We start from the raw sequence: 23299 nt of genomic DNA on the forward strand, positions 1-23299 counted from the left end.
ACACGTGACAAATTACGCTTGTCTGTTCGACATATTCCCACTTGAAGCCAACCCCCCACCAGACGATGGACCCCCTGCTGTTTTTCTTGGGAATTAATTCTTCCTTTATTTGTAACCAGATTTGCACCTTCTTTCTCTCGTATTACCGCTCGCACCACAGCTAACGTTGCCAATGCTGCTACCCCTTTACATCCAACACAATTTCCCAACTCATATGGAAACGGGGTTTGTAGTTTAGCTTCTTACTTTTCACCCTTATATTTGAAGTCCTTGTTTACATTTAAATAACATAATATGATGCGTATGCCAACAGGAGACAACTTGCTGACATTGCCGATCTCCATTTTCAGAGGTTTTGCAAAAAGATTTCAGTTTTACCTTTCAGCCTTCATGTCAACACAAACATCTCTCAAGACTGAATTGAGTGTCTTTAAACCTAGAACACTGTGACGATTCACCCTGCTCTCATTTCCATTCGAACACAGTTCTTGGCAGGCAATGCAGAAATATTTTCATTCACCCGACTGTGGCAAGATGTCTTGCTTTTTCGCTTGCTTAAAGGACGTGTTGTGGCATAAGGATTCCAGAACAGTCTCTTCTTATGTTCAAGACGAGCCATCTGTATCTGGTCTTTTAATCATCTTTCACATTTTAAACAGTAACATATGTTGAATGGTCCAAGGAAATCGAAAGAAAATGTGGAGTTGGTCACCGAAAGACGGCCTTGATCTCCTTTCTAGTTTATTTAATTGACTTCATGCGGTTTTCCCAAGTGTGCCTTAATGGGCTTTTTTATTATATATATATATATATATATATATATATATATATATATATATATATATATATATATATATATATATATTACAGCATTTGGGAAGCCTGTAGTTGATTTTTATTATGTAAATGTTATATTTTTATCAACATTTGATAGCAGGGACCCTGCCATTCAAAACTAGGCTTTTAAATTACTAATGATTAATGTAACAATAAATGAAAAAACTAGTACAATAGCAATAGGAGCGACTATTCATCCCTGAACACCAAGGAGTTCATGTCAGCTTTATGATGCGGTTACATTATTACATCAACTATCAGAGACAGAAACTCTTTATTTAACATTATGTCCTTTTTTACTGCTTCAACACAGCGCAATCAACACAGAAAAAGGTAAAGTGAAATAACAGACAGACAGAGCTTTGCTGTCCGTAGCACACACACGCACGCACACACACGCACGCACACACACACACGCACGCACACACACGCACGCACACAAACACACACTCCACAAAATGAGCTAACGTTCCGCTAAAAGCTAATTAGCCTTCACTTCAAGGACTGTGAGTGAGCTGAGCTGCCGATTATGTTTCTAGAACGTCAACGGGCTCATAGTGATGTGGCTAGTAGTTGACTGGTAGGTGTTTATTATAATTTGGGGAGAGTCCGCTGCCTAATGCTTACCTGCTAAACACCCATCTGCTCATCACGACGCTGAAGCACAGACTCCATGCGCTCTGAATACGCACTGTTGATTGGCTGTTACCTCTCTGAATACGCACTGCTGATTGGCTGTTACCGCTGTGCATGTAACCAATCAGATGGTTCTGTGGGTGGGACAATGCTGGGTTCTGCAGAGACGTACTGACAGAGCCAGAGGCCGGACTAAGCGGAGCAGCTTGTTAAGACTTTAGTTTAGGCAGTGGCTCTTTGTTGTAAAGCGGCCGCCTTAGCAACAAAGCGCTGCGGGAAACCCTGATAGATAGGTATAGCCTATACATATATATATATTTACATATCTTATAATTAAACAATATTTATTAAGAATATGTGAAAGTTTGACCATTTTACCTTGTTTACTTCAATGGCGACTTTACATTTTTGTAATCGATCAGAAATATGAAGCAACTAAAATGCGCCAACCATGGATAAGTGATTTGCATTTTTCCCATCATGCATTGTAATGGATATAAATTGGTGTAATGTTCAATTGTTTACAATTCTTTGACATTTTTTTAATAATATGCACAAAGGCCTGTTTTGTTATGTTTTTGTGTTAGCTGCATATTTTTGTGACATTTGTCACTGCAAAAACTGAAATCTAAGTAAGATTAAATATCTGAAATAAGGGTAATATTTGCTTATTTTCTGTCTGATAAGATAATTCTTCTCACTAAGCAGATTGTATGTTAGTGTTTTACATGTTTTTTAAAGGGTTTTGGTCCTAAATTATCTCAGTAGGATATTACAGCTTGTTGCCGAAATGTTATGACCTATATTGAGTAAAACATGCTTGAAACTAGAATATCAACTGTTGCAAAGCTGTGTCATCGACACTCACAATTATAAAACTACTTTTTTATCATAATAATTTCTTATTTCAAGCATGGAAAAAATCATGACTTTGACACAATTGTGTCTCGTGGCGACTTGTCCAGGGTGTACCCTGCCTTCCGCCCGATTGTAGCTGAGATAGTCGCCAGCGACCCCGAAAGGGAATAAGCGGTAGAAAATGGATGGATGGATGGATTAAAACAGATGACATCCAAATGGACTTTGCTGTTTTATTTTCTATGAAACAATACAAAAATACGTGCTCATATAGTAGTGCAGTTGTTATTAGTGAGAATATACTTATTTTAAGTTGTTTTTGGGTTCATTGAGGTTAGCTAATTTTACTTGATTTGGAAAGTTTTGACAAGCCACATTTGCTTGTTCCATTGGCAGATGATTTTGCTTAGTTCAAATAAAATACCCCTAATTTTTGTTTTTGTTTTCTTGTTTTTAAACACTGACTTTTTGCAGGGTATGGAAGTTGTTTGGTTTCGGTCGTATAACTAAATGCTGTACCGTGTTCAGTACCAAGCACTATTAATAGTCATTGACCTGATTCACTCACTTTAGCCACATGATGGCGGCAAAATTGAAGCAATCAGTCAGGTATTTAAAATTAATTTGAATACACCCCGCGGGCCAGATTTCTTAATAAACTTATGACGTCTCGTGGGCCAAACTGAAGACACTTGCAGGCCGCAGCTTGGACACCCCTGGGATAGAGAAATAGTGTTGACAGTCAAAAATCATAAGTATACTCTAAATCAGGGGTCATCAACCTTTTAGAAACCAAGAGCTACTTCTTGGGTACTTATTTAATGTGAAGGGCTACCAGTTTGATACACACTTTAAAAAATTGCTAGAAATAGCCAATTTGCTCAATTTACCTTTAATAAATAAATCAATATATATATATATATATATATATATATATATATATATATATATATAAAATGGGTATTTCTGTCTGTCATTCCGTCGTACATTTTTTTTCCTTTCACGGAAATTTTTTTGTAGAAAATAAATAATGAATAAAACACTAAATTGAACGGTCTAAAAGAGGAGAAAACACGAAAAAAAAGAAAACTAAATTTTGAAACATAGTTTATCTTCAATTTTGACTCTTTAAAATTCAAAACTCAACTGAAAAAAATGAAGAGAAAAACTAGCTAATTCTAATCTTTGAAAAAATCTAAAAATAATTTATGGAACATCATTAGTACTTTTTCCTGATTTAGATTCATTTTCGAATTTTGATAACATGTTTTAAATAGGTTAAAATCCAATTTGCACTTCGTTAGGATATATAACAAATTGGACCAAGTTATATTTCTAACAAAGATTTTCCAGAACACAATTTTTAAAAGGAATTCAAAAGACTCTGAAAAAAGATTTAAATTTGATTCTTCAGATTTTCTTGATTTGCCAGAATATTTTTATTTTATTTTAATCATAATAAGTTTGAAAAAATATTTCACAAATATCATTTGTCAAAAAAACAGAAGCTAAAATGAAGAATTAAATTAAAATGTATTTATTATTCTTTACAAAAAAAATACTTAAACATTGATTTAAATTGTCAGGAAAGAAGAGGAAGGAATTTAAAAGGTAAAAAGGTATATGTGTTTAAAAATCTTAGAATCATTTTTAAGGTTGTATTTTTTCTCTAAAATTGTCTTTCTGAAAGTTATAAGAAGCAAAGTAAAAAAAATAAATGAATTTATTTAAACCAGTGAAGACCAAGTCTTTAAAATATTTTCTTGGATTTTCAAATTCTTTCTGAGTTTCGTCTCTCTTAGAATTAAAAATGTCGAGCAAAGCGAGACCAGCTTGCTAGTAAATAATAAAAAAAAAAAATAGAGGCAGCTCACTGGTAAGTGTTGCTATTTTTAGAACAGGCCAACGGGCTACTCATCTGGTCCTTACGGGCTACCTGGTGCCCGCGGGCACCGCGTTGGAAACCCCTGCTCTAAATAGTTCTATTCTTAGCTTGTCCTTTAAGTAACAGGCAGTTGAGTTAACACCTCAGAGCTATCTGCATGGCCTTGAGTTCACCCTGAGCTAATAAACAACTCAGGTGAATGTTTTTCTGGCTGCCTCTCTCCTATTGTGTGTTTTTTGATTCTATCCAAAATCCCCCCAGGCTTCAAATGAGCTTTCCGGTATGAACGCAAATACTTAATCCTCCTTTGTTGCGGCAGCATTAAACGACTACCTCGCCATCTTCCGATTGAAACGTCAAGTGCCTGACCTGTTAGCACCTCCTCACAAATTAAGTTGGTATTTCAGACGGGATAAAGCCCACGTAATCCTTCTTCAGTGGGTGTTTGCTGTGTAAACATTGAGGTTGCCTGCCGCAAACAAAATTGGACGGTCAGAAGCTGCCAGTGCGGATTTACACCTTTCTTAAGGTTAGATGGTTTATGAACATAACAGTGCAATATCCTCCGTTCTCTTAGGTGGAGATTATTTTTTGCTTTTTGGTCTAGGTCTTTTATCAAAGTTGCGCATGTTGCAAATAAAATAGCTCTGTTATGCAAAACACAAAAACCCACTGCAGAGGCTCTCAGGAGGATATATTCCCAGTGAAACCTATGAAGTATACGTCAATTGGGTCTACCCGGTACTAAGGATAAACTCTGAAACTTGGTACCATAAAGGTATTACCGCATTTTTCGGAGTATAAGTCGCTCCGGAGTATAAGTCGCACCTGCCGAAAATGCACAATAATGAAGGAAAAAAAACATTTATGAGTCGCATTTTTTGGGGAAATGTATTCGATAAAACCCAACACGAATAGGCAATTAGAAATAAATAAAGAATAGTGAACAACAGGCTGAATAAATGTACGTTATATGACACATAAATAACCAACTGAGAAGGTGCCTGGTATGTTAAAGGCCTACTAAAACCCACTACTACCCTCCACCCAGTCTGATAGTTTATGCATCAATGATGAAATATTAAAATTGCAACACATGCCAATACGGCCTTTTTAGTTTACTAAATTGCAATTTTAAATTTCCCAGGAGTTTCATCTTGAAAACGTCGCGTAATGATGACGTGTACGCGTGACGTCACGGACTGTTAGGAAATATGAGCGCTGCACACACACACACAGCTAAAAGTCGTCTGCTTTAACCGCATAATTACACAGTATTTTGGACATCTGTGTTGTTGAATCTTTTGAAATTTGTTCAATTGATATTGGAGAAGTCAAAGTAGAAAGATGGAGTTGGGAAGCTTTAGCCTTTAGCCACACAAACACACGGTGATTCCTTGTTTAAAATTCCCAGAGGTGAAACTTTACTGTGGATCAGAGCGGTCAAGCTAACATGGATCCCGACCGAATGTCAACCAGTAGGTTTCGGTGAGAAAATTGTGGTAAAAAGTCGCCTCTTACCAGAGATCAGCTGAGCTTGCGCCGTCCCTAAAGCTGTCTTCCCTGAGACACTGGCGTCAAGACACCTGTGGACACACACCTCCGACTTTTAGGTACTGTTAAACTCACTAAAACACTAGCAACACAATAGAAGGATAAGTTATTTCCCAGAATTAGCCTAGTAAATGTGTCTAAAAACATCTGAATCTGTCCCAATGCAATTGCGTTGTTTTTTTTTTTAACAATTTTTTTGTTTTTTTTCTAGTCCGTCGCTATCAATATCCTCAAACACAAATCTTTCATCCTCGCTCAAATTAATGGGGAAATTGTCGTTTTCTCGGTCCGAATAGCTCTTTTTGTTGGAGGCTCCCATTAAAAACAATGTGAGGATGTGAGGAGCCCTCAACGGGTGACGTCATCGTCTGCGACTTCCGGTAAAGACAGGGCTTTTCTGTTAGCGACCAAAAGTTGCGAACTTTATCGTGGATGTTCTCTACTAAATCCTTTCAGCAAAAATATGGTAATATCGCGAAATGATCAAGTATGACACATAGAATGGACCTGCTATCCCCGTTTGAATAAGAAAATCTCATTTCAGTAGGCCTTTAACGTAGCATATTATGGTAAGAGTCATTCAAATAACTATAACATATAGAACATGCTACACGTTTACCAAACAATCTGTCACTCCTAATCGATAAATCCGATGAAATCCTATACGTCTAGTCTCTTACGTGAATGAGCTTAATAATGTGTTAATAATTTCACACATAAGTCGCTCCTGAGTATAAGTCGCACCCACGGCCAAACTATGAAAAAAAACTGCAACTTGTAGTCTGAAAAATACGGTAATAGATGGAAAAACCAACTTTTGGTGACTCATTTCAACATCAACAGTACAACACACGCGAGTCGTTACAAGAGCTGCAACAATTAATCTGCTATTTCAATAAGTAACTCGCCTTGATTTATATTCTGTAGCTTCGATTAATCGTTAAATAGGTGAAGGGTCTAGAACATGGGTGTCAAACTCTGGCCCGCGGGCCAAATTTGGCCCCCTGTGTAATTTTATTTGGCCCTTGGGGCAATATCAAATTAACATTAGAGCTGGCCCGCCGGTATTGTACAGCATTCACCACTAATACTCATACTTGCCAACCCTCCTGAATTTCACTGTCCGTCCCCGAAAAACATTCTCCCGATTTCCACCCGGACAACAATATTGGGGGCGTGCCTTTAAAAGCACTGCCTTTAGCGTCCTCTACAACCTGTTGTCACTTCCGCTTTTCCTCCATACAAACAGCGTGCCGGCCCAATCACATAATATATGCGGCTTTTACACACAGGTATGTGAATGCAAGGCATACTTGGTCAACAGCCGTACAGGTCACACTGAGGGTGGCCGTATGAACAACTTTAACACTGTTCCGAATATGCGCCACACTGTGAACCCACATCAAAAAAGAATGACAAACACATTTCGGGAGAACATCCGCACCGTAACACAACATAAACACAACAGAACAAATACCCAGAACCCCTTGCAGCAATAACTCTTCCGGGACGCTAGAATATAAAATCCCCGCTACCAACAACCCCACCCCCCCACCCCATTTATTTTCAAATTTATTAGCCTGTGGAAAAAGTTAATGTTGATTTTTACCTCAGAAGGCTGCAAATAAAAAAGAGGCATTTATTTTTTTGTTAAAATTGTATTTAATATGCCTTTAATGTGTTTTTTTTTTAAAGTTGATTTTGCACTATTAAGTTATATAAGCGTTGCTTGTTCCATATTCAGTGTTAAAGCAAATCAGTGTAGCAAACTGAGCAATAATTATTGATATTTTATTATTATTATTATTATTATTTGAAACTGGATTTTGCATGTCACCATAAAGTTATGTAAGCCTTGCTTCTTCAATATTCGATGCAAAAGTTGTCCGGGTCCCTTTTAAAAGGTTAATTTGTTCAACCTTGGCCCGCTGCTTTATTCAGCTTAAAATTTTGGCCCACTCTGTATTTGAGTTCGACACCCCTGGTCTAGAACTTTGCATACACTGACATAGTTTCTGCACGGCCACTGCAACCAACCGCAGATGAGAGTGGTGGGGTGTGGGTGCCTGTGTGGCAGAGAGGGTTTTTTGTTGAGTTTTTTTGTATAAATGCACTCATGTTGAAGGTGCAATTTTAATGTTGGTGATATATGCTTTCATTCAGGGTAGAACTGAGCGATATGGCCTTTTATTCATATCTTGATATTTGTAAGCAATGTCACAATATTTTGCCTTAGCCTTGAATCAACACTTAATGCCACTACAATAGTTTAAGACAAATAAAGTGGACTTTTGTGCATGATGTCACACAAGATATTTCAATAATTGTCAAATAAAAATTAGCTGCATAGTAGGAAATCAAATAGTGTATGTCCTTCACTTTGTGGTAGGTTCCTGCGGATGTTAGCTCCTTCTGTTTTTGACAATTTTTTTCGTACGTTGTTGATCTGGAAATGGTTTCTTGGGTATTTTGTTGGTGTGGCATCGAATGGAGCTGTTTACATGCAGTGTTTCAAGCACTCCTCATTCTCTCGCGGGTGAATTTTCACATGATGCTACAAATTAGCAGTGCTGCTACTTTTTGTAGCAACGCTTTTGCCGCATACTTTACATGTTACGGTTGTCTGTTCAACATTGAAGCCAAACCACCGCCAGATGATGGAACTTGTGCGTTTTTTCTTGGGAATTAATTATTCTTCCTTAATTTGTTACCAGATTCACACCTTCTCTCTCTCGTATTACCATACGCACTGCTCCTCTAGCTTCACAGCTAACGTTACTCATGCCGTTACCTCTCTGCTCCGCGAGAGCGTATGACGTTGCATGTGCGACATTATGTGACGTATGTAAGGTGTGCTTGTTTTATGTCTCCGTGAGAAGGAGAGACAAGAAAGAGTGAGAAAAGCCTGTAGTGTTATGCCCGCAGCTAAAACTACTGCGAGAGAACGCATACTCGAATATCACGATATAGTCCTTGTCTACACTGCACAGAGTCAAACCCGCGATATATCGGGTGTATTCGATATATCACCCAGCCCTAATTCAGGGTATCAGCGGTGTCTTAAAATGTCTTAAAGTCTTAAGTCCAATAATTCGAATTTAAAGCCTTAAAGTGTCTAAAATGATCCTTAAAATCTCATCAAAGGTCTTAAATACAATTATGAAAGGTCTAAATATCTATAAATTTGACATTTATTTAAAACATACATAGTTTTGTTCACGAGTGAGGGGAACATGGATCGTGAGATTGACAGGCGGATCGATGCGGACGTTGTATCAATCCGTTGTGGTGACGAATGAGCTGAGCTGGAAGGCAAAGCTCTCAATTTACCGGTGGATCTACGTTCCCATCCTCACCTAAGGTCATGAACTTTGGGTTATGACCAAAAGGACAAGATCACGGGTACAAGCGGACGAACTGAGCTTCCTCCGCCGGGTGGTGGGGCTCTCCCGTAGAGGTAGGGTGACAATCTCTGCCATCCGGGAGGAGCTCAAAGTAAAGCCACTGCTCTAGAGAAGCGCGGTTTGCGGTCTCATCCGCGGAGTCCGCGGATAAACCGCGGGTCGGGCGGGTGACATGACGAAAAAATATATTTTAATTAGATTCGGGCTGGTAGCGGTTGAATCATTCGGAAATATTTGTTATACATGGTTCAGGAATCGGTATCCTTTACCACTCGAAGAGCCATTTAGGACTTGTGTCACAAAGCGAAGAAGACAATAGGAGCCGCAATCATTCTCTAGAATGACTGCCGGCAGTCACCCAGTTAATAAGTATTAGGGCGTACTATGAGGCCATTGGCTTTGTCGCCTTCTACAGCATGTACGATCTGCTTGTCAGTCCAGCAACATGTACACGTACAAGATTGAAAGGCATACTGGGTGACACAGAGTACACTAATGGTTGTGATATAAACAATTTTAACACTCTTAGTAATATGCGCCACGCTGTGAAGCCACACCAAACAAGAATGACAAACACATTTCGGGAGAACATCCTCACAGTAACACGACATAAACACAACACAACAAATACCCCAAATCCTTTGCATCCATGACACTTCCTGACTATTTTATACACCTCGCTAGCAGCAGCAACCCCCCCCCGCTTGTGCGTCGATAAGGTGGGCGGGGTTGGGGCGCGGGGGTGTAAAATGTATTCAGGAAAAATCACGGATGCAAAGGATTCTGGGTATTTGTTGTGTTGTGTTGTGTTACTGTGAGGATGCTCTCCCGAAATGTGTTTGTCATTCCTGTTTGATGTGGCTTCACAGTGTGGCACATATTAAAGTGTTAAAGGTGTTTATATAACAACCATCAGTGTACTCTGTATCACCCAGTATGCCTTTCAATATTGTACGTGTGATTGCGGAAGCTGCATACTACATGTTGTTGTTGAAGGTGCCAAAGGCAATGGCTTCACGGCACGCCCTTATTCTTGTCATCAGGAAGAACACCATTGGATATTCACGAGAACGTTAGCGGCTCCAATGTCTTCTTTACTCTGTGAAACGGGTTTAAATAGCTCTTTGAGTGGTAAAGGTAGCCGACCTCTGATGTATTTCAAGGGGCGGGTGGCAGGCGGTTGCGGTTCTGATAAAATGTTGGTTCGGGTGGACGGCGGGTGGATGACGACTTTGGTGATGCGGTTGCGGATGATATAATTGCCTATCTGCGCATCTCTACACTGCTCCTCCACATGGAGAGGAGCCAGGTTCGGAGGTTCGGGCATCTAGTCTTCCTAGGGAGGTGTTTAGGGCACGTCCAACCGGTAAGAGGCCACGAGGAAGACCCGGGACACGTTGGGAAGTCATCTGGCTGGCCTGGGAACGCCTCGGGATCCCCGGGAAGAGCTGGACGAAGTGACTGGGGAGAAGGAAGTCTGGGCTTCCCTGCTTAGGCGTGAGAAGATGGATTGATGGATGGATAAACTTTACTCTTGCTTTTAAATGTTGTGATTTTTGAGGACTCTCTACCGTGACTAAAAACAGGACCAAAGTAGGCAAACTGTGTTGCCATGGTTGGAATTTTCTGGCACCATCAGCTAGTGTGCTGGGCGCTCGCAGCAATGCATTGTTACAGCTTAGCATAGCAGCGGTGGAAACTAAACGAAAACTCACAGCAAAGCCGAATTACTCGCAGAAGATGGTTCAGTGCAAGTTCAATGATCAATTGAATGTACAGGTGCGGTTCATATTATTAGAATATCATGAAAAAGTGGATTTATTTCAGTAATTATATTCACAACGTGAAACTTACATATTATATCAATTCATTACACACATAGTGATATATTTGAAATGTTTATTTCTTTAAATTTTGATGATTAGTACTGACAACTACTGAAAATCCCAAATTCAGTATCTCAGAAAATTAGAATATTAGTTACGACTAGTACCAAAAAACATTTTTTAGAAATGTGGGCCAACTGAAAAGTATGAACATGGAAAGTTTCAGCATGTACGGCAATCAATACTTAGTTGCAGCTCCTTTTGCCTGAATTGCTGCAGCAATACGGCGTGGCATGGAGTCCACCAGTCTGTTGCACTCCTCAGGTGTTATGAGAGCCCAGGTTGCTTTAATTGTGGCCTTCAGCTCTTCAGCATTGTTGGGTCTGGCATCTCGCATCTTCCGCTTCACAATACCCCATAGGTTTTCTATAGGTCAGGTGAGTTTGCAGGCCAATCAAGAACAGGGATACCATGGTCCTTAAACCAGGTACTGGTAGATATGGCACTGTGTGCAGGTGCCAAGTCATGTTGGAAAATGAAATCTTCACCTCCATAAAATTGGTCAGCATAAAGTGTTCTAAAACTTCCTGGTAGACTGCTGCATTGACCCTAGACCTCAGGAAACACAGTGGACCAACACCAGCAGATGACATGGCACCCCAGACCATTACCGATTGTGGAAATTTGACACTGGACTTCAGGCAACGTGGATTCTGTGCCTCTCCTGTCTTCCTCCAGACTCTGGGACCTTGATTTCCAAAGGAGATACAAAATTTACTTTCATCTGAAAACATAACTTTGGACCACTCAGCAGCAGTCCAGTCCTTTTTGTCTTGAGCCCAGGCGAGAGGCTTTTGACATTGTCTCTTATTCAAGAGTGGCTTTACACAAGGAATGCGACAGCTGAAGCCCATATCTTGCATACGTCGGTGCGTGGTGGTTCTTGAAGCACTGATTCCAGCTGCAGTCCACTCTTTGTGGATCTCCCCCACATTTTTTAATCGGTTTTGTTTTACAATCCTCTCCAGGGCGCGGTTATCCCTCTTGCTTGTACACTTTTTTTCTACCACATCTTTGTCTTCCCTTTGCCTCTCTATTAATGTGCTTGGACACAGAGCTCTGGGAACATCCAACCTCTTTGGCAATGACCTTTTGTGTCTTGTCGTCCTCCTTTAAAGTATAAATGGTCATCTTTCGGACAGTTGTCAAGTCAGCAGTCTTCCCCATGATTGTGTGTCATGCAGAATCAAAACGAGAGACCATTTAAAGGCTTTTCCAGGTGTTTGAGTTAGTTAGCTAATTAGAGTGTGGCACCAGGTGTCTTCAATATCTGACCTTTTCACCACATTCTAATTTTCTGAGATGTTGAATTTAGGGTTTTCATTGGTTGTCAGCTATAATCATCTCCTTTTTGGCAAAAAACACTTGAAATGTATCAGTCTGTTTGGAATGAATGTATACATTCTACAAGTTTGACTTTCTAAATGGAATTAATGAAATAAATCAACTTTTTCGTGATATTCTAATAATATGACCAGCACCTGTATGCTCGAAGCCGGTGGATGGAAGCGTGTAAAGTGTTTTGAACCCGGATGTGGAGCCATCAAGGAGGGAAACTTTTGTAAACATGGTGGTGAAAAGTCAAAAATCTGGGATAAGTCTTTTGATTTATTGATTGATACTTTTATTAGTAGATTGCACAGTACAGTACATATTCGTACAATTGACCACTAAATGGTAACACCCGAATAAGTTTTTCAACTTGTTTAAGTCGGGGTCCACATTAATCAATTCCTGGTACAAATATATACTATCAGCATAATGCAGTCATCACACAAGTTAATCATCATAGTATGTACATTGAATTATTTACATTATTTACAATCCGGGGGGTGGGATGAGGACCTTTGGTTGATATCAGAACTTCAGTCATCAACAATTGCATCAACAGAGAAATGTGGACATTGAAACAGTGTAGGTCTTACAGTAGGATATGTACAGCCAGCAGAGAACATAGTGAGTTCAGATAGCATAAGAACAAGTATATACATTAGAAGTACATTTGAGTTGTTTATAATCCAGGGAGATGGGATGTGAATGGAGGAGGGTATTAGTATTGAGTGATTGATTGATTGATACTTTTATTAGTAGATTGCACAGTACAGTACATATTCCGTACAATTGACCACTAAATGGTAACACCCGAATAAGTTTTTCAACTTGTTTAAGTCAGGGTCCACGTTAATCAATTCATGGTAGAGTAAAGTGTTGAAGTTGCCTGGAGGTGTTGTTTTAGAGCGGTTTTGAAGGAATATAGAGATGCACTTACTTTTATACCTGTTGGGACTGCATTCCACATTGATGTGGCATAGAAAGAGAATGAGTTAAGACCTTTGTTAGATCGAAATCTGGGTTTAACGTGGTTTGTGGAGCTCCCCCTGGTGTTGTGGTTATGGCGGTCATTTACGTTAAGGAAGTAGTTTGACATGTACTTCGGTATCAAGGAGGTGTAGCGGATTTTATAGACTAGGCTCAGTGCAAGTTGTTTTACTCTGTCCTCCACCCTGAGCCAGCCCACTTTTGAGAAGTGGGTTGGATTGAGGTGTGATCTGGGGTGGAGGTCTAAAAGTAACCGTATTAGCTTATTCTGGGATGTTTGGAGTATAGATTTGAGGGTTTTGGAGGTGCTGGGGTACCACCAAGATGTTGGAATGCCAACAACACATGCACAACTATACAAGGATCAACTTGAGCAACTGTGGGTGTAAAGTGGCGCCAATTACTGAAGGAGATCAATATGAGATGTTTACTAGTAAAATCAAACTACTCCATACAGTAAGCACATGCTAATTAGTACGCGAATACTACTGTACTCACAGCAGTAAAACTATTTAAAAAAGATATACTTCTCATATATTATTTATATTATTTATTTCAATAATTTCAAATCACCTTTTCATTCCTGATCTGTCATCCAAGTGTATACAGCAACCGACATTGAAAGCTTTCAAGGTTGCATTTTTAGTGTTTACACTCAGTTTATGGGTGAGTGAGGAAAGCAAGGAAGATTTGCGATGAAATGAAAACGAGTCCTTGTACATGAGCAATATGTTGTCAAAAACAGTTAAACATGTATTCATAAATACCAATGAGCTGAACAAATTTGAATGTTATCCACATTTACATCAAAATTCTGCTTGCAAGCCATAATCGCCTTCTTTCTTTTTAGACAATCGCTCTCGCCGCACTGTTTTTCTCACCTTTGTGCAGGTAAAGTAGTAGTACTGTAGATGTTTGTATCTGTTTGCTCAATTCTGGCAGTCTCAAAAATAGTGTAAAAGCTAAACATTTAGATTTGGCAAAGATCCTAATAGTCCATTTCACAGAACATATATTGTTGTTTTCCTCTACCATTGCTTACATTGTGGTTGTTGTTACACAAAAACACTTTATATAAAGCACACTGCACCTTTTGCAAGAAATTTTTTTAATGGCAAATCTGGAAAATGGCTGTTTTAATGTTTGCTAGTTTTTTTTCAAGTTGTTTACCAAAGAGAAGGTTGTGGTATGTTTAGTTCATTTAACCGTTTTGTTTTTTGAATGTGAAAAAGCAGTGAATGAAATCATATGCTTACAATTCAATTCTGGCCCTCTGGTTTTCCTTTGTCTTTATACTTGATGCGAAACGGTCTGAAATTATGTTCAATATGGTCTTAAAAAAGTCTTAAATTTGACCTATTAAATCTGCAGAGATCCTGTTATTATAACAAACAGAAAAACCCTTAAAACATATTTTCCTTAAAGTACACATTGAGCCTATAACGTGTGATTTATCTGATTAGTCGATTAATTAAACAAATTAATAGCAAGATTACTTGATACTAAAATAATTATGTCACAAAATCGGCTAACAATTTGGCACCAGTATTGGATGGCATGTAAACGGTACTAAACTGGCACCGGTACTGGTTTATCAGGTCTTGTTGGTATACAGTAGGCTCCACGAGAATTTAACATAATAAAACATCACTTACTGTATAGTGTCTGCTGTCATTAGGAATGCCAACTGATAGAATAATGCAATATTCCCCTTTAGTGGACCCCGACTTAAACAAGTTGAAAAACTTATTCGGGTGTTACCATTTAGTGGTCAATTGTACGGAATACAGTGGGGCAAAAAGTATTAGTCAGCCACCGATTGTGCAAGTTCTCCCACTTAAAATGATGACAGAGGTCTGTAATTTTCATCATAGGTACACTTCAACTGTGAGAGACCGAATGTGAAAGAAAAATCCAGGATTTCACATCGTAGGAATTTTAAAGAATTTATTTGTAAATTATAGTGGAAAAGAAGTATCTGGTCAACCATTCAAAGCTCTCACTAATGGAAGGAGGTTTTGGCTCAAAATCTCACGATACATGGCCCCATTCATTCTTTCCTTAACACGGATCAATCGTCCTGTCCCCTTAGCAGAAAAACAGCCCCAAAGCATGATGTTTCCACCCCCATGCTTCATAGTAGATATGGTGTTCTTGGGATGCAACTCAGTATTCTTCTTCCTCCAAACACGACGAGTTGAGTTTATACCAAAAAGTTCTATTTTGGTTTCATCTGACCATATGATATTCTCCCAATCCTCTGCTATGTCCATTTTGGTATGAACTCAACTCGTCGTGTTTGGAAGAAGAAGAATACTGAGTTGCATCCCAAGAACACCATACCTACTGTGAAGCATGGGAGTGGAAACATCATGCTTTGGAGCTGTTTTTCTGCTAAGGGGACAGGACGATTGATCCCTGTTAAAGAAAGAATGAATGGGGCCATGTATCGTGAGATTTTGAGCCAAAATCTCCTTCCATCAGTGAGAGCTTTGAATGGTTGACCAAATACTTATTTTCCACCATAATTTACAAAAAAGTATTTAAAATTCCTACAATGTGAATTCCTGGATTTATTTTTCACATTTTGTCTCTCACAGTTGAAGTGTATCTATGATGAAAATTACAGACCTCTGTCATCATTTTAAGTGGGATAACTTGCACAATCGGTGGCTGACTAAATACTTTTTTGCCCCACTGTATGTACTGAACTGTGCAATCTACTAATAAAAGTTTCAATCACTGAAAGATGAAGAATGACTCATACTAGGGCTAAGCAATATTGCCTTTTTTTAATATGTTGGTATTTTTAGGCCATATCGCGATATACGATATATATTAAGATATTTTGTCTTGTCCTTGAATTAAAACACTTGATACATATAATCACAGCAGTATGATAATTCTATGTGTCTACATTAAAACATTTTTCTTCATACTGCATTAATATATGCTCATTTTAAACATTCAATGCATTGAAGGAAGTCACAACTAAGTCAATTGACCAAAACTGTATTTATTAAACAGTTATTAGCAGGTGACTTTTCAAGTCATGCTACATATTATCAGTGATGCTACTTTTGGTAGCAACGCTTGTGCCCCACACTTGACAAATTAAGGTTGTCTACTTGACATATTCCCGCTTGAAGCCGAACCACCGCCAGACGATGTTTTCCTTGGGAATTATTTCTTCCTTCATTTGTTACCAGATCACCTTCTTTCTCTCGTATTACCACTAGCAACACTCTGCTAGTATCACAACTAACGTTAGCCACGCTGCTACCTCTCTGGTGGGCGAGGGCGTATACGTATGTGACGTATGTAAAAAGGTAGGCTTACTGTCTGTGAGAAGGAGACACAAGAGGGAGTGGGAAGAGCCTGTAGTGTAATGCCCGCAGCTAAAACAACTCAATCAATCAATCAATGTTTACTTATATAGCCCTAAATCACTAGTGTCTCAAAGGGCTGCACAAACCACCACGACATCCTCGGTAGGCCCACATAAGGGCAAGGAAAACTCACACCCAGTGGGACATTGGTGACAATAATGACCCAGTGGGACGTCGGTGACAATGATGACTATGAGAACCTTAGAGAGGAGGAAAGCAATGGATGTCGAGCGGGTCTAACATGATACTGTGAAAGTTCAATCCACAATGGATACAACACAGTCGCGAGAGTCCAGTCCAAAGAGGATCCAAGACACAGCAGCGAGAGTCCCGTTCACAGCGGAGCCAGCAGGAAACCATCCCAAGCGTAGGCGGACCAGCAGCGCAGAGATGTCCCCAGCCGATACACAGGCGAGCAGTACATGGCCACCGGATCGGACCGGACCCCCTCCACACGGGAGAGTGGGACATAGAAGAAAAAGAAAAGAAACGGCAGATCAACTGGTCTAAAAAGGGAGTCTATTTAAAGGCTAGAGTATACAAATGAGTTTTAAGGTGAGACTTAAATGCTTCTACTGAGGTGGCATCGCGAACTGTTACCGGGAGGGTATTCCAGAGTACTGGAGCCCGAACGGAAAATGCTCTATAGCCCGCAGACTTTTTTTGGGCTTTGGGAATCACTAATAAGCCGGAGTCCTTTGAACGCAGATTTCTTGCCGGGACATATGGTACAATACAATCGGCAAGATAAGATGGAGCTAGACCGTGTAGTATTTTATACGTAAGTAGTAAAACCTTAAAGTCACATCTTAAGTGCACAGGAAGCCAGTGCAGGTGAGCCAGTACAGGCGTAATGTGATCAAACTTTCTTGTTCTTGTCAAAAGTCTAGCAGCCGCATTTTGTACCAACTGTAATCTTTTAATGCTAGACATGGGGAGACCCGAAAATAATACGTTACAGTAATCGAGACGAGACTTAACAAACGCATGGATAATGATCTCAGCGTCTTTAGTGGACAGAATGGAGCGAATTTTAGCGATGTTACGGAGATGAAAGAAGGCCGTTTTAGTAACGCTTTTAATGTGTGCCTCAAAGGAGAGAGTTGGGTCGAAGATAATACCCAGATTCTTTACCGTGTCGCCTTGTTTAATTGTTTGGTTGTCAAATGTTAGAGTTGTATTATTAAATAGAGTTTGGTGTCTAGCAGGACCGATAATCAGCATTTCCGTTTTTTGGGCGTTGAGTTGCAAAAAGTTAGCGGACATCCATTGTTTAATTTTATTAAGACACTCCTCCAGCTGACTACAATCCGGCGTGTTGGTCGGCTTTAGGGGCATGTAGAGTTGGGTGTCATCAGCATAACAGTGAAAGCTAACACCGTATTTGCGTATGATGTCACCTAGCGGCAGCATGTAGATGCTGAAGAGTGCAGGGCCAAGGACCGAACCCTGGGGAACTCCACACGTTACCTTAACGTAGTCCGAGAACGTATACTCAAATGTTACGATATAGTCATTTTCTGTATCGCACAGAGACAAACCCGCGATATATCGCGTATATCGATATATCGCCAACCCCTAACTCATACTACTCGCAAAGAAAAGGGGCGTGGAACCAATCGTTTTTTTGTGTGTGTCATTCTTGCCCTTTCTGGGTATAAATTGGCTGTCAATTGTAACAACTTGTCAGATTACATCCTCATCCTTCTGCTATCAATCAATCAATCAATCAATGTTTATTTATACAGCCCTAAATCACAAGTGTCTCAAAGGGCTGCACAAACCACAACGACATCCTCGGTAGAGAGGATGATCTACAATAAACTTCCACAAGCAGGGTAGTGAGGAAACAGCAAACCCCCTGATGTCAACTTAGGCACACACGCTATAAATAGTTGGTCTGCGTTACTGCTTATAATAACAATATGATTAATACGTGGTTAATATTCAAGTCACAAAATGTAAATGGGGTATTTTGGGCATTTTTTGGATGTTTTGTTATTGAGTTCCATGGTGTAATAGAACAGTGCTTCTCAACCTTTTTTCAGTGATGTACCCCCTGTGAACATTTGTTCTAATTCAAGTACCCCCTAATCAGAGCAAAGCATTTTTGGTTGAAAAAAACAGGTAAAGAAGTAAAATACAGCACTATGTCATCAGTTTCTGATTCATTAAATTGTATGACAGTGCAAAATATTGCTCATTTGTAGTGGTCTTTCTGGAACTATTTAGAAAAAAATATATAAAACTAATTAAAAACCTGTTGAAAAATAAACAAGTGATTCAATTATAAATGAAGATTTCTACACATAGAAGTAATCATCAACTTTAAGTGCCCTCTTTGGGGATTGTAATAGAGATCCACCTGGATTAATGAATTTACCGGTAATTCTAAACATTTCTTCACAAAAAAAGAAATCTTTAACATCAATATTTATGGAACATGTCCACAAAAAAATCTAGCTGTCAACACTGAATATAGCATTGTTGAATTTCTTTTCACAGTTTATGAACTTACATTCATATTTTGTTGAAGTATTATTCAATAAATATATTTATAAAGGATTTTGGAATTGTTATTTTTAGAATTTTTATGACAGAATTTTTTCTTCATATAAAAAGTGCAACATTAAACAGTTTCAAGTCAACTCATCATGCATAATTTATCACAGCATTTGGGAAGCCTGTAGTTGATTTTTATTATGTAAATGTTATATTTTTATCAACATGTGGTAGCAGGGACCCTGCCATTCAAAGCTTTTCTGTCCGTAAAACACACACACACCGCAAAATGAGCTAACGTTACGCTAAAAGCTAATTAGCCTTCACCTCAAGCCAGAACTGCGAGCGAGCTGTTTAAGTTTCTAGAAGGTCAACGGGCTCATAGTGATGTTAGTAGTAGTTGACTGGGAGGTGTTTATTATCATTTGAGGAGAGTACGCTGCCTTATGCTCACCTGCTAATCACCTATCTGCTCGACGCTGAAGCATTTACTCCATGCGCTCTGAATACGCACTGCTGATTGGCTGTTACCTTTTATATATGTAACCAATCAGATGGTTGTGTGGGTGGGACAATTCTGGGTGCTGAGGCAGAATAAGCAAAGCAGCTTGTTAAGACTTTAGGTTTGAAACTTGTTCGGTACACCCCCGTACCGAAACTGTTCAATACAAATACACGTACTGTTACACCCCTACCATTGGATGAAGTAAAGCAAACTGATACATGGTTCAAATAATTTGACAACTTGATTGAACCTTTCTGTAAGATTAACTGCGACCGCTTTCTATTTTCCGCAAAAGACATAAAAGAAAATCACTGCATTTCACCTTTCACCAACTTGAAGAAAATATATCCACTTCCTTGGGTACACACTTTGACTGCAGTGTATTTGCAGCTTGTGTACTAGCTTTAGGGAAGGAAGAGGGTGGTGGAGCTGTGTTCTGCTGAGCTCTGAAAGCCTCTTTTGCACTTGGCGTGGCCTTTGGATACAGCCAGGAATTGGATGTTGTCATATATCTCAGGATTGTTCACACGTCCACTTTGGTAAAAGGTCACATGCGTCATGACAGATTTTTAAATTGTGGCAATCGGCATCACATGAATGCATCGTGCATTCACTGTTGTGAGGTTAGAACCAAGCTGTAATCATTTTTAGCTTTACTGGGGAAAAGATGTCAAGACAATTGACCGCCATTGTTGTTCTTGCTTTTTAGCCGTCTTGCTTTTGTAACTAAAATAATGATGCTGCAGCACTTGAGTGTATTTTACATTTTTCAAAAGGAGCGGTTAATGTGCCTTCAAATGCCGTGTTTCATATGAGCACATTAAAGTCTCATAAAAGGCAGAGAATGACATTTGTTTGAATTTCTGTGGAAGGCATTTGGAAATTGTAGCAGCAGATTTACTGACCTCATGTAGCGAATTGAAATAGCTTTCTTGACCATAATAATTATATTACTACAGGCTAAATGAACGAACACTACTCCAGGGGTGTCCAAACAATTTTATTACTTAATTATTTTGCTAAACTGCTACATTAAAAAGTATACATAGCCTACATAAAAAGGTTTATTTGTTTGGACAAATTTGAGAATTCAGTTCAGTTGGTCCACAATGCAGCAAGTCTCATTAATTAGTCCCCTGTCTATACTGTCAGTCCACTGCCATTCATCTTGTCTTTTTTTTTTTGAATAGGTGGATGACATCCTTGGCGAGGAGAGCGACAACGAGAGTGAGGGACGAGGGAAAGAGAAAGCTGGTAATGAGGAAGTAGAGGAAGAACAGCAGCAAGGAGCTGGACCCCTAACAGGAAGAAGAAGAGGAGGAGGTCCTCAGGAGCTGACACTGGGTGAACAGGTCCAAGCGACAACAAGTGGGACTACTGTGTCAAGGTGAGACCGACAACCCATTCATATTATTATTTTTACGGTGAAAATAGTTCAATATAAGCGGTCTCACTGTTTCAAATACAGTCAAGTAGAGATGTTCGATAATATCGGCCTGCTTTAAAATGTAATATCGGAAATTATCGGTATCGGTTTCAAAAAGTAAAATTAATGACTTTTTAAAATGCCGCTGTATGGAGCGGTACATATCCCAGTCAGCAGCTTCTACCCTCTCCCGTCTCCCACACACAACACAGGAGTTGACGACAGCAGCATGAGAGATTTACTGGCAACGCTTGATGACCTCATCAAACCGCCGCGAGCGCTGCATAACAACAACAAGAGTGTGTTGTTGCCGGTGCCGTAGCCGTGGCTAACAAGCCAGCGAGCTCGGTGACTGACTAACGACACCATGTCTATGGTTTGGAATTATTTTAAAGTGTCTCTGACGGATAAAAAACTGGAAATTAGCAATGACTGCAAAAAGTTGGTTATGCGAGGAGGAACCGAGATGTCTTCCTTTAATACGAGCAATTAGATCTCCCACCTCTTCAAGAATCATAAGGAGATACACGATGAATACAAGCGCAAGATGGACGAAAAGCAAACACCGAAAAAAAGTAGTACCACACAGTTTTCGCTTAAAGGGGAACATTATCACAATTTCAAAAGGGTTAAAAACAATAAAAATCAGTTCCCAGTGGCTTGTTTTATTTTTCGAAGTTTTTTTCAAAATTTTACACCTCCCGGAATATCCTTAAAAAAAGCTTTAAAGTGCCTGACTTTCGCTATCCGTAAATCCCCAGTCCATTTTCCTGTGACGTCATACAGTGCTGCCAATACAAACAACATGTCGGTTACCACAGCAAGATATAGCGACATTAGCTCGGATTCAGACTCGGATTTCAGTGGCTTAAGCAATTCAACAGATTACACATGTATTGATACAGATGGTGAAAGTATGGAGGCAGATAGCGAAAACGAAATTGAAGAAGAAATTGAAGCTATTGAGCGAATAGCTATTGACGCTATTCGGCCATAGCGTGGGTGTACCTAATGAAGTGGCCCATAGCATGGCTGCCTTATTAGCATCGCCGGTAAAATGTGCAGACCAAACGATCAGGACTTTCGCATCTTGTGACACTGGAGCAACTTAAATCCGTCGATTGGTAAGTGTTTGTTTCGCATTAAATGTGGGTACCTAAATCTAAATGTACATACAGCTAGCGTAAATAGCATGTTAGCGTCGATTAGCGTAGCATGTTAGCATCGATTAGCTGGCAGTCATGCCGTGACCAAATATGTCTGATTAGCGCATAAGTCAACAACATCAACAAAACTCACCTTTGTGATTTAGTTGACTTTATCGTTGCAATTGCATCTGCTGGTTATCCATACATCTGTGTGCCATGTCTGTCTTAGCATCGCCGGTAAAATGTGCAGACACTCTGGCAAATTCAATGGGGGTCTGGCGGCAGATTTCTTGCCAGTGGTGCAACTTGAATCCCTCCCCGTTAGTGTTGTTACACCCTCCGACAACACACCGACGAGGCATGATGTCTCCAAGGTTCCAAAAAATAGTCGAAAAAAACGGAAAATAACAGAGCTGAGACCCGGTGTTTGTAATGTGAAAATGAAAATGGGGGGTGTTACCTCGGTGACGTCACGTTCTGACGTCATCGCTAAAAGACCGATAAACAGAAAGGCGTTTAATTTGCCAAAATTCACCCATTTAGAGTTCGGAAATCGGTTAAAAAACTAAATGGTCTTTTTTCTGCAACATCAAGGGATATATTGACGCTTGCATAGGTTTGGTGATAATGTTCCCCTTTAAAGACTCTGCCGAGAAAAACAAATATAAAACAAAAACCACCCCAGGGCGAAAGCCCTCGTTGTGGTCAGGGACAACGCACGCAGTTTGGCAAAAGCTACGCCGGAGTTTGGTATGGCGCACACTTTGCAGCTTGCAGTGAACGGAGGTGCCCTGTCTCAACGCAGCATTTCAGAAGCTCTGACTGACTGCTAGGCCACTTCAAGCACTCACCACTCGCTTGCAGCACATTTTTGTTACTCATACAAATACATTAGAGCAGGGCGGATTTAGCCCAGTTTATAATTTCCTGTTATACAGTATGCCAGGCAG

The 23299-nt window shown here is 39.7% G+C and overlaps 1 protein-coding gene across 5 annotated transcripts in view; it reads left to right on the plus strand.

The window, feature by feature from the left end:
* Positions 1-23299, plus strand: part of ctdp1 (CTD (carboxy-terminal domain, RNA polymerase II, polypeptide A) phosphatase, subunit 1) — a 161678-nt gene that overhangs the window by 74655 nt on the left and 63724 nt on the right. For all 5 annotated transcript variants that reach the window (XR_009806414.1, XM_061897356.1, XM_061897353.1 and 2 more), the window contains exon 12: positions 20966-21162. Coding sequence is in view for 4 of the 5 variants with exons in the window: in XM_061897356.1 (XP_061753340.1) it covers positions 20966-21162 (197 nt within the window). In the remaining variant the exon portion in view is untranslated. The remainder of the gene's footprint in view (positions 1-20965; positions 21163-23299) is intronic.

The sequence above is a fragment of the Nerophis ophidion genome, linkage group LG04 (genome assembly GCF_033978795.1).
Source record: "Nerophis ophidion isolate RoL-2023_Sa linkage group LG04, RoL_Noph_v1.0, whole genome shotgun sequence".
Classification (NCBI taxonomy): Eukaryota; Metazoa; Chordata; class Actinopteri; order Syngnathiformes; family Syngnathidae; genus Nerophis; species Nerophis ophidion.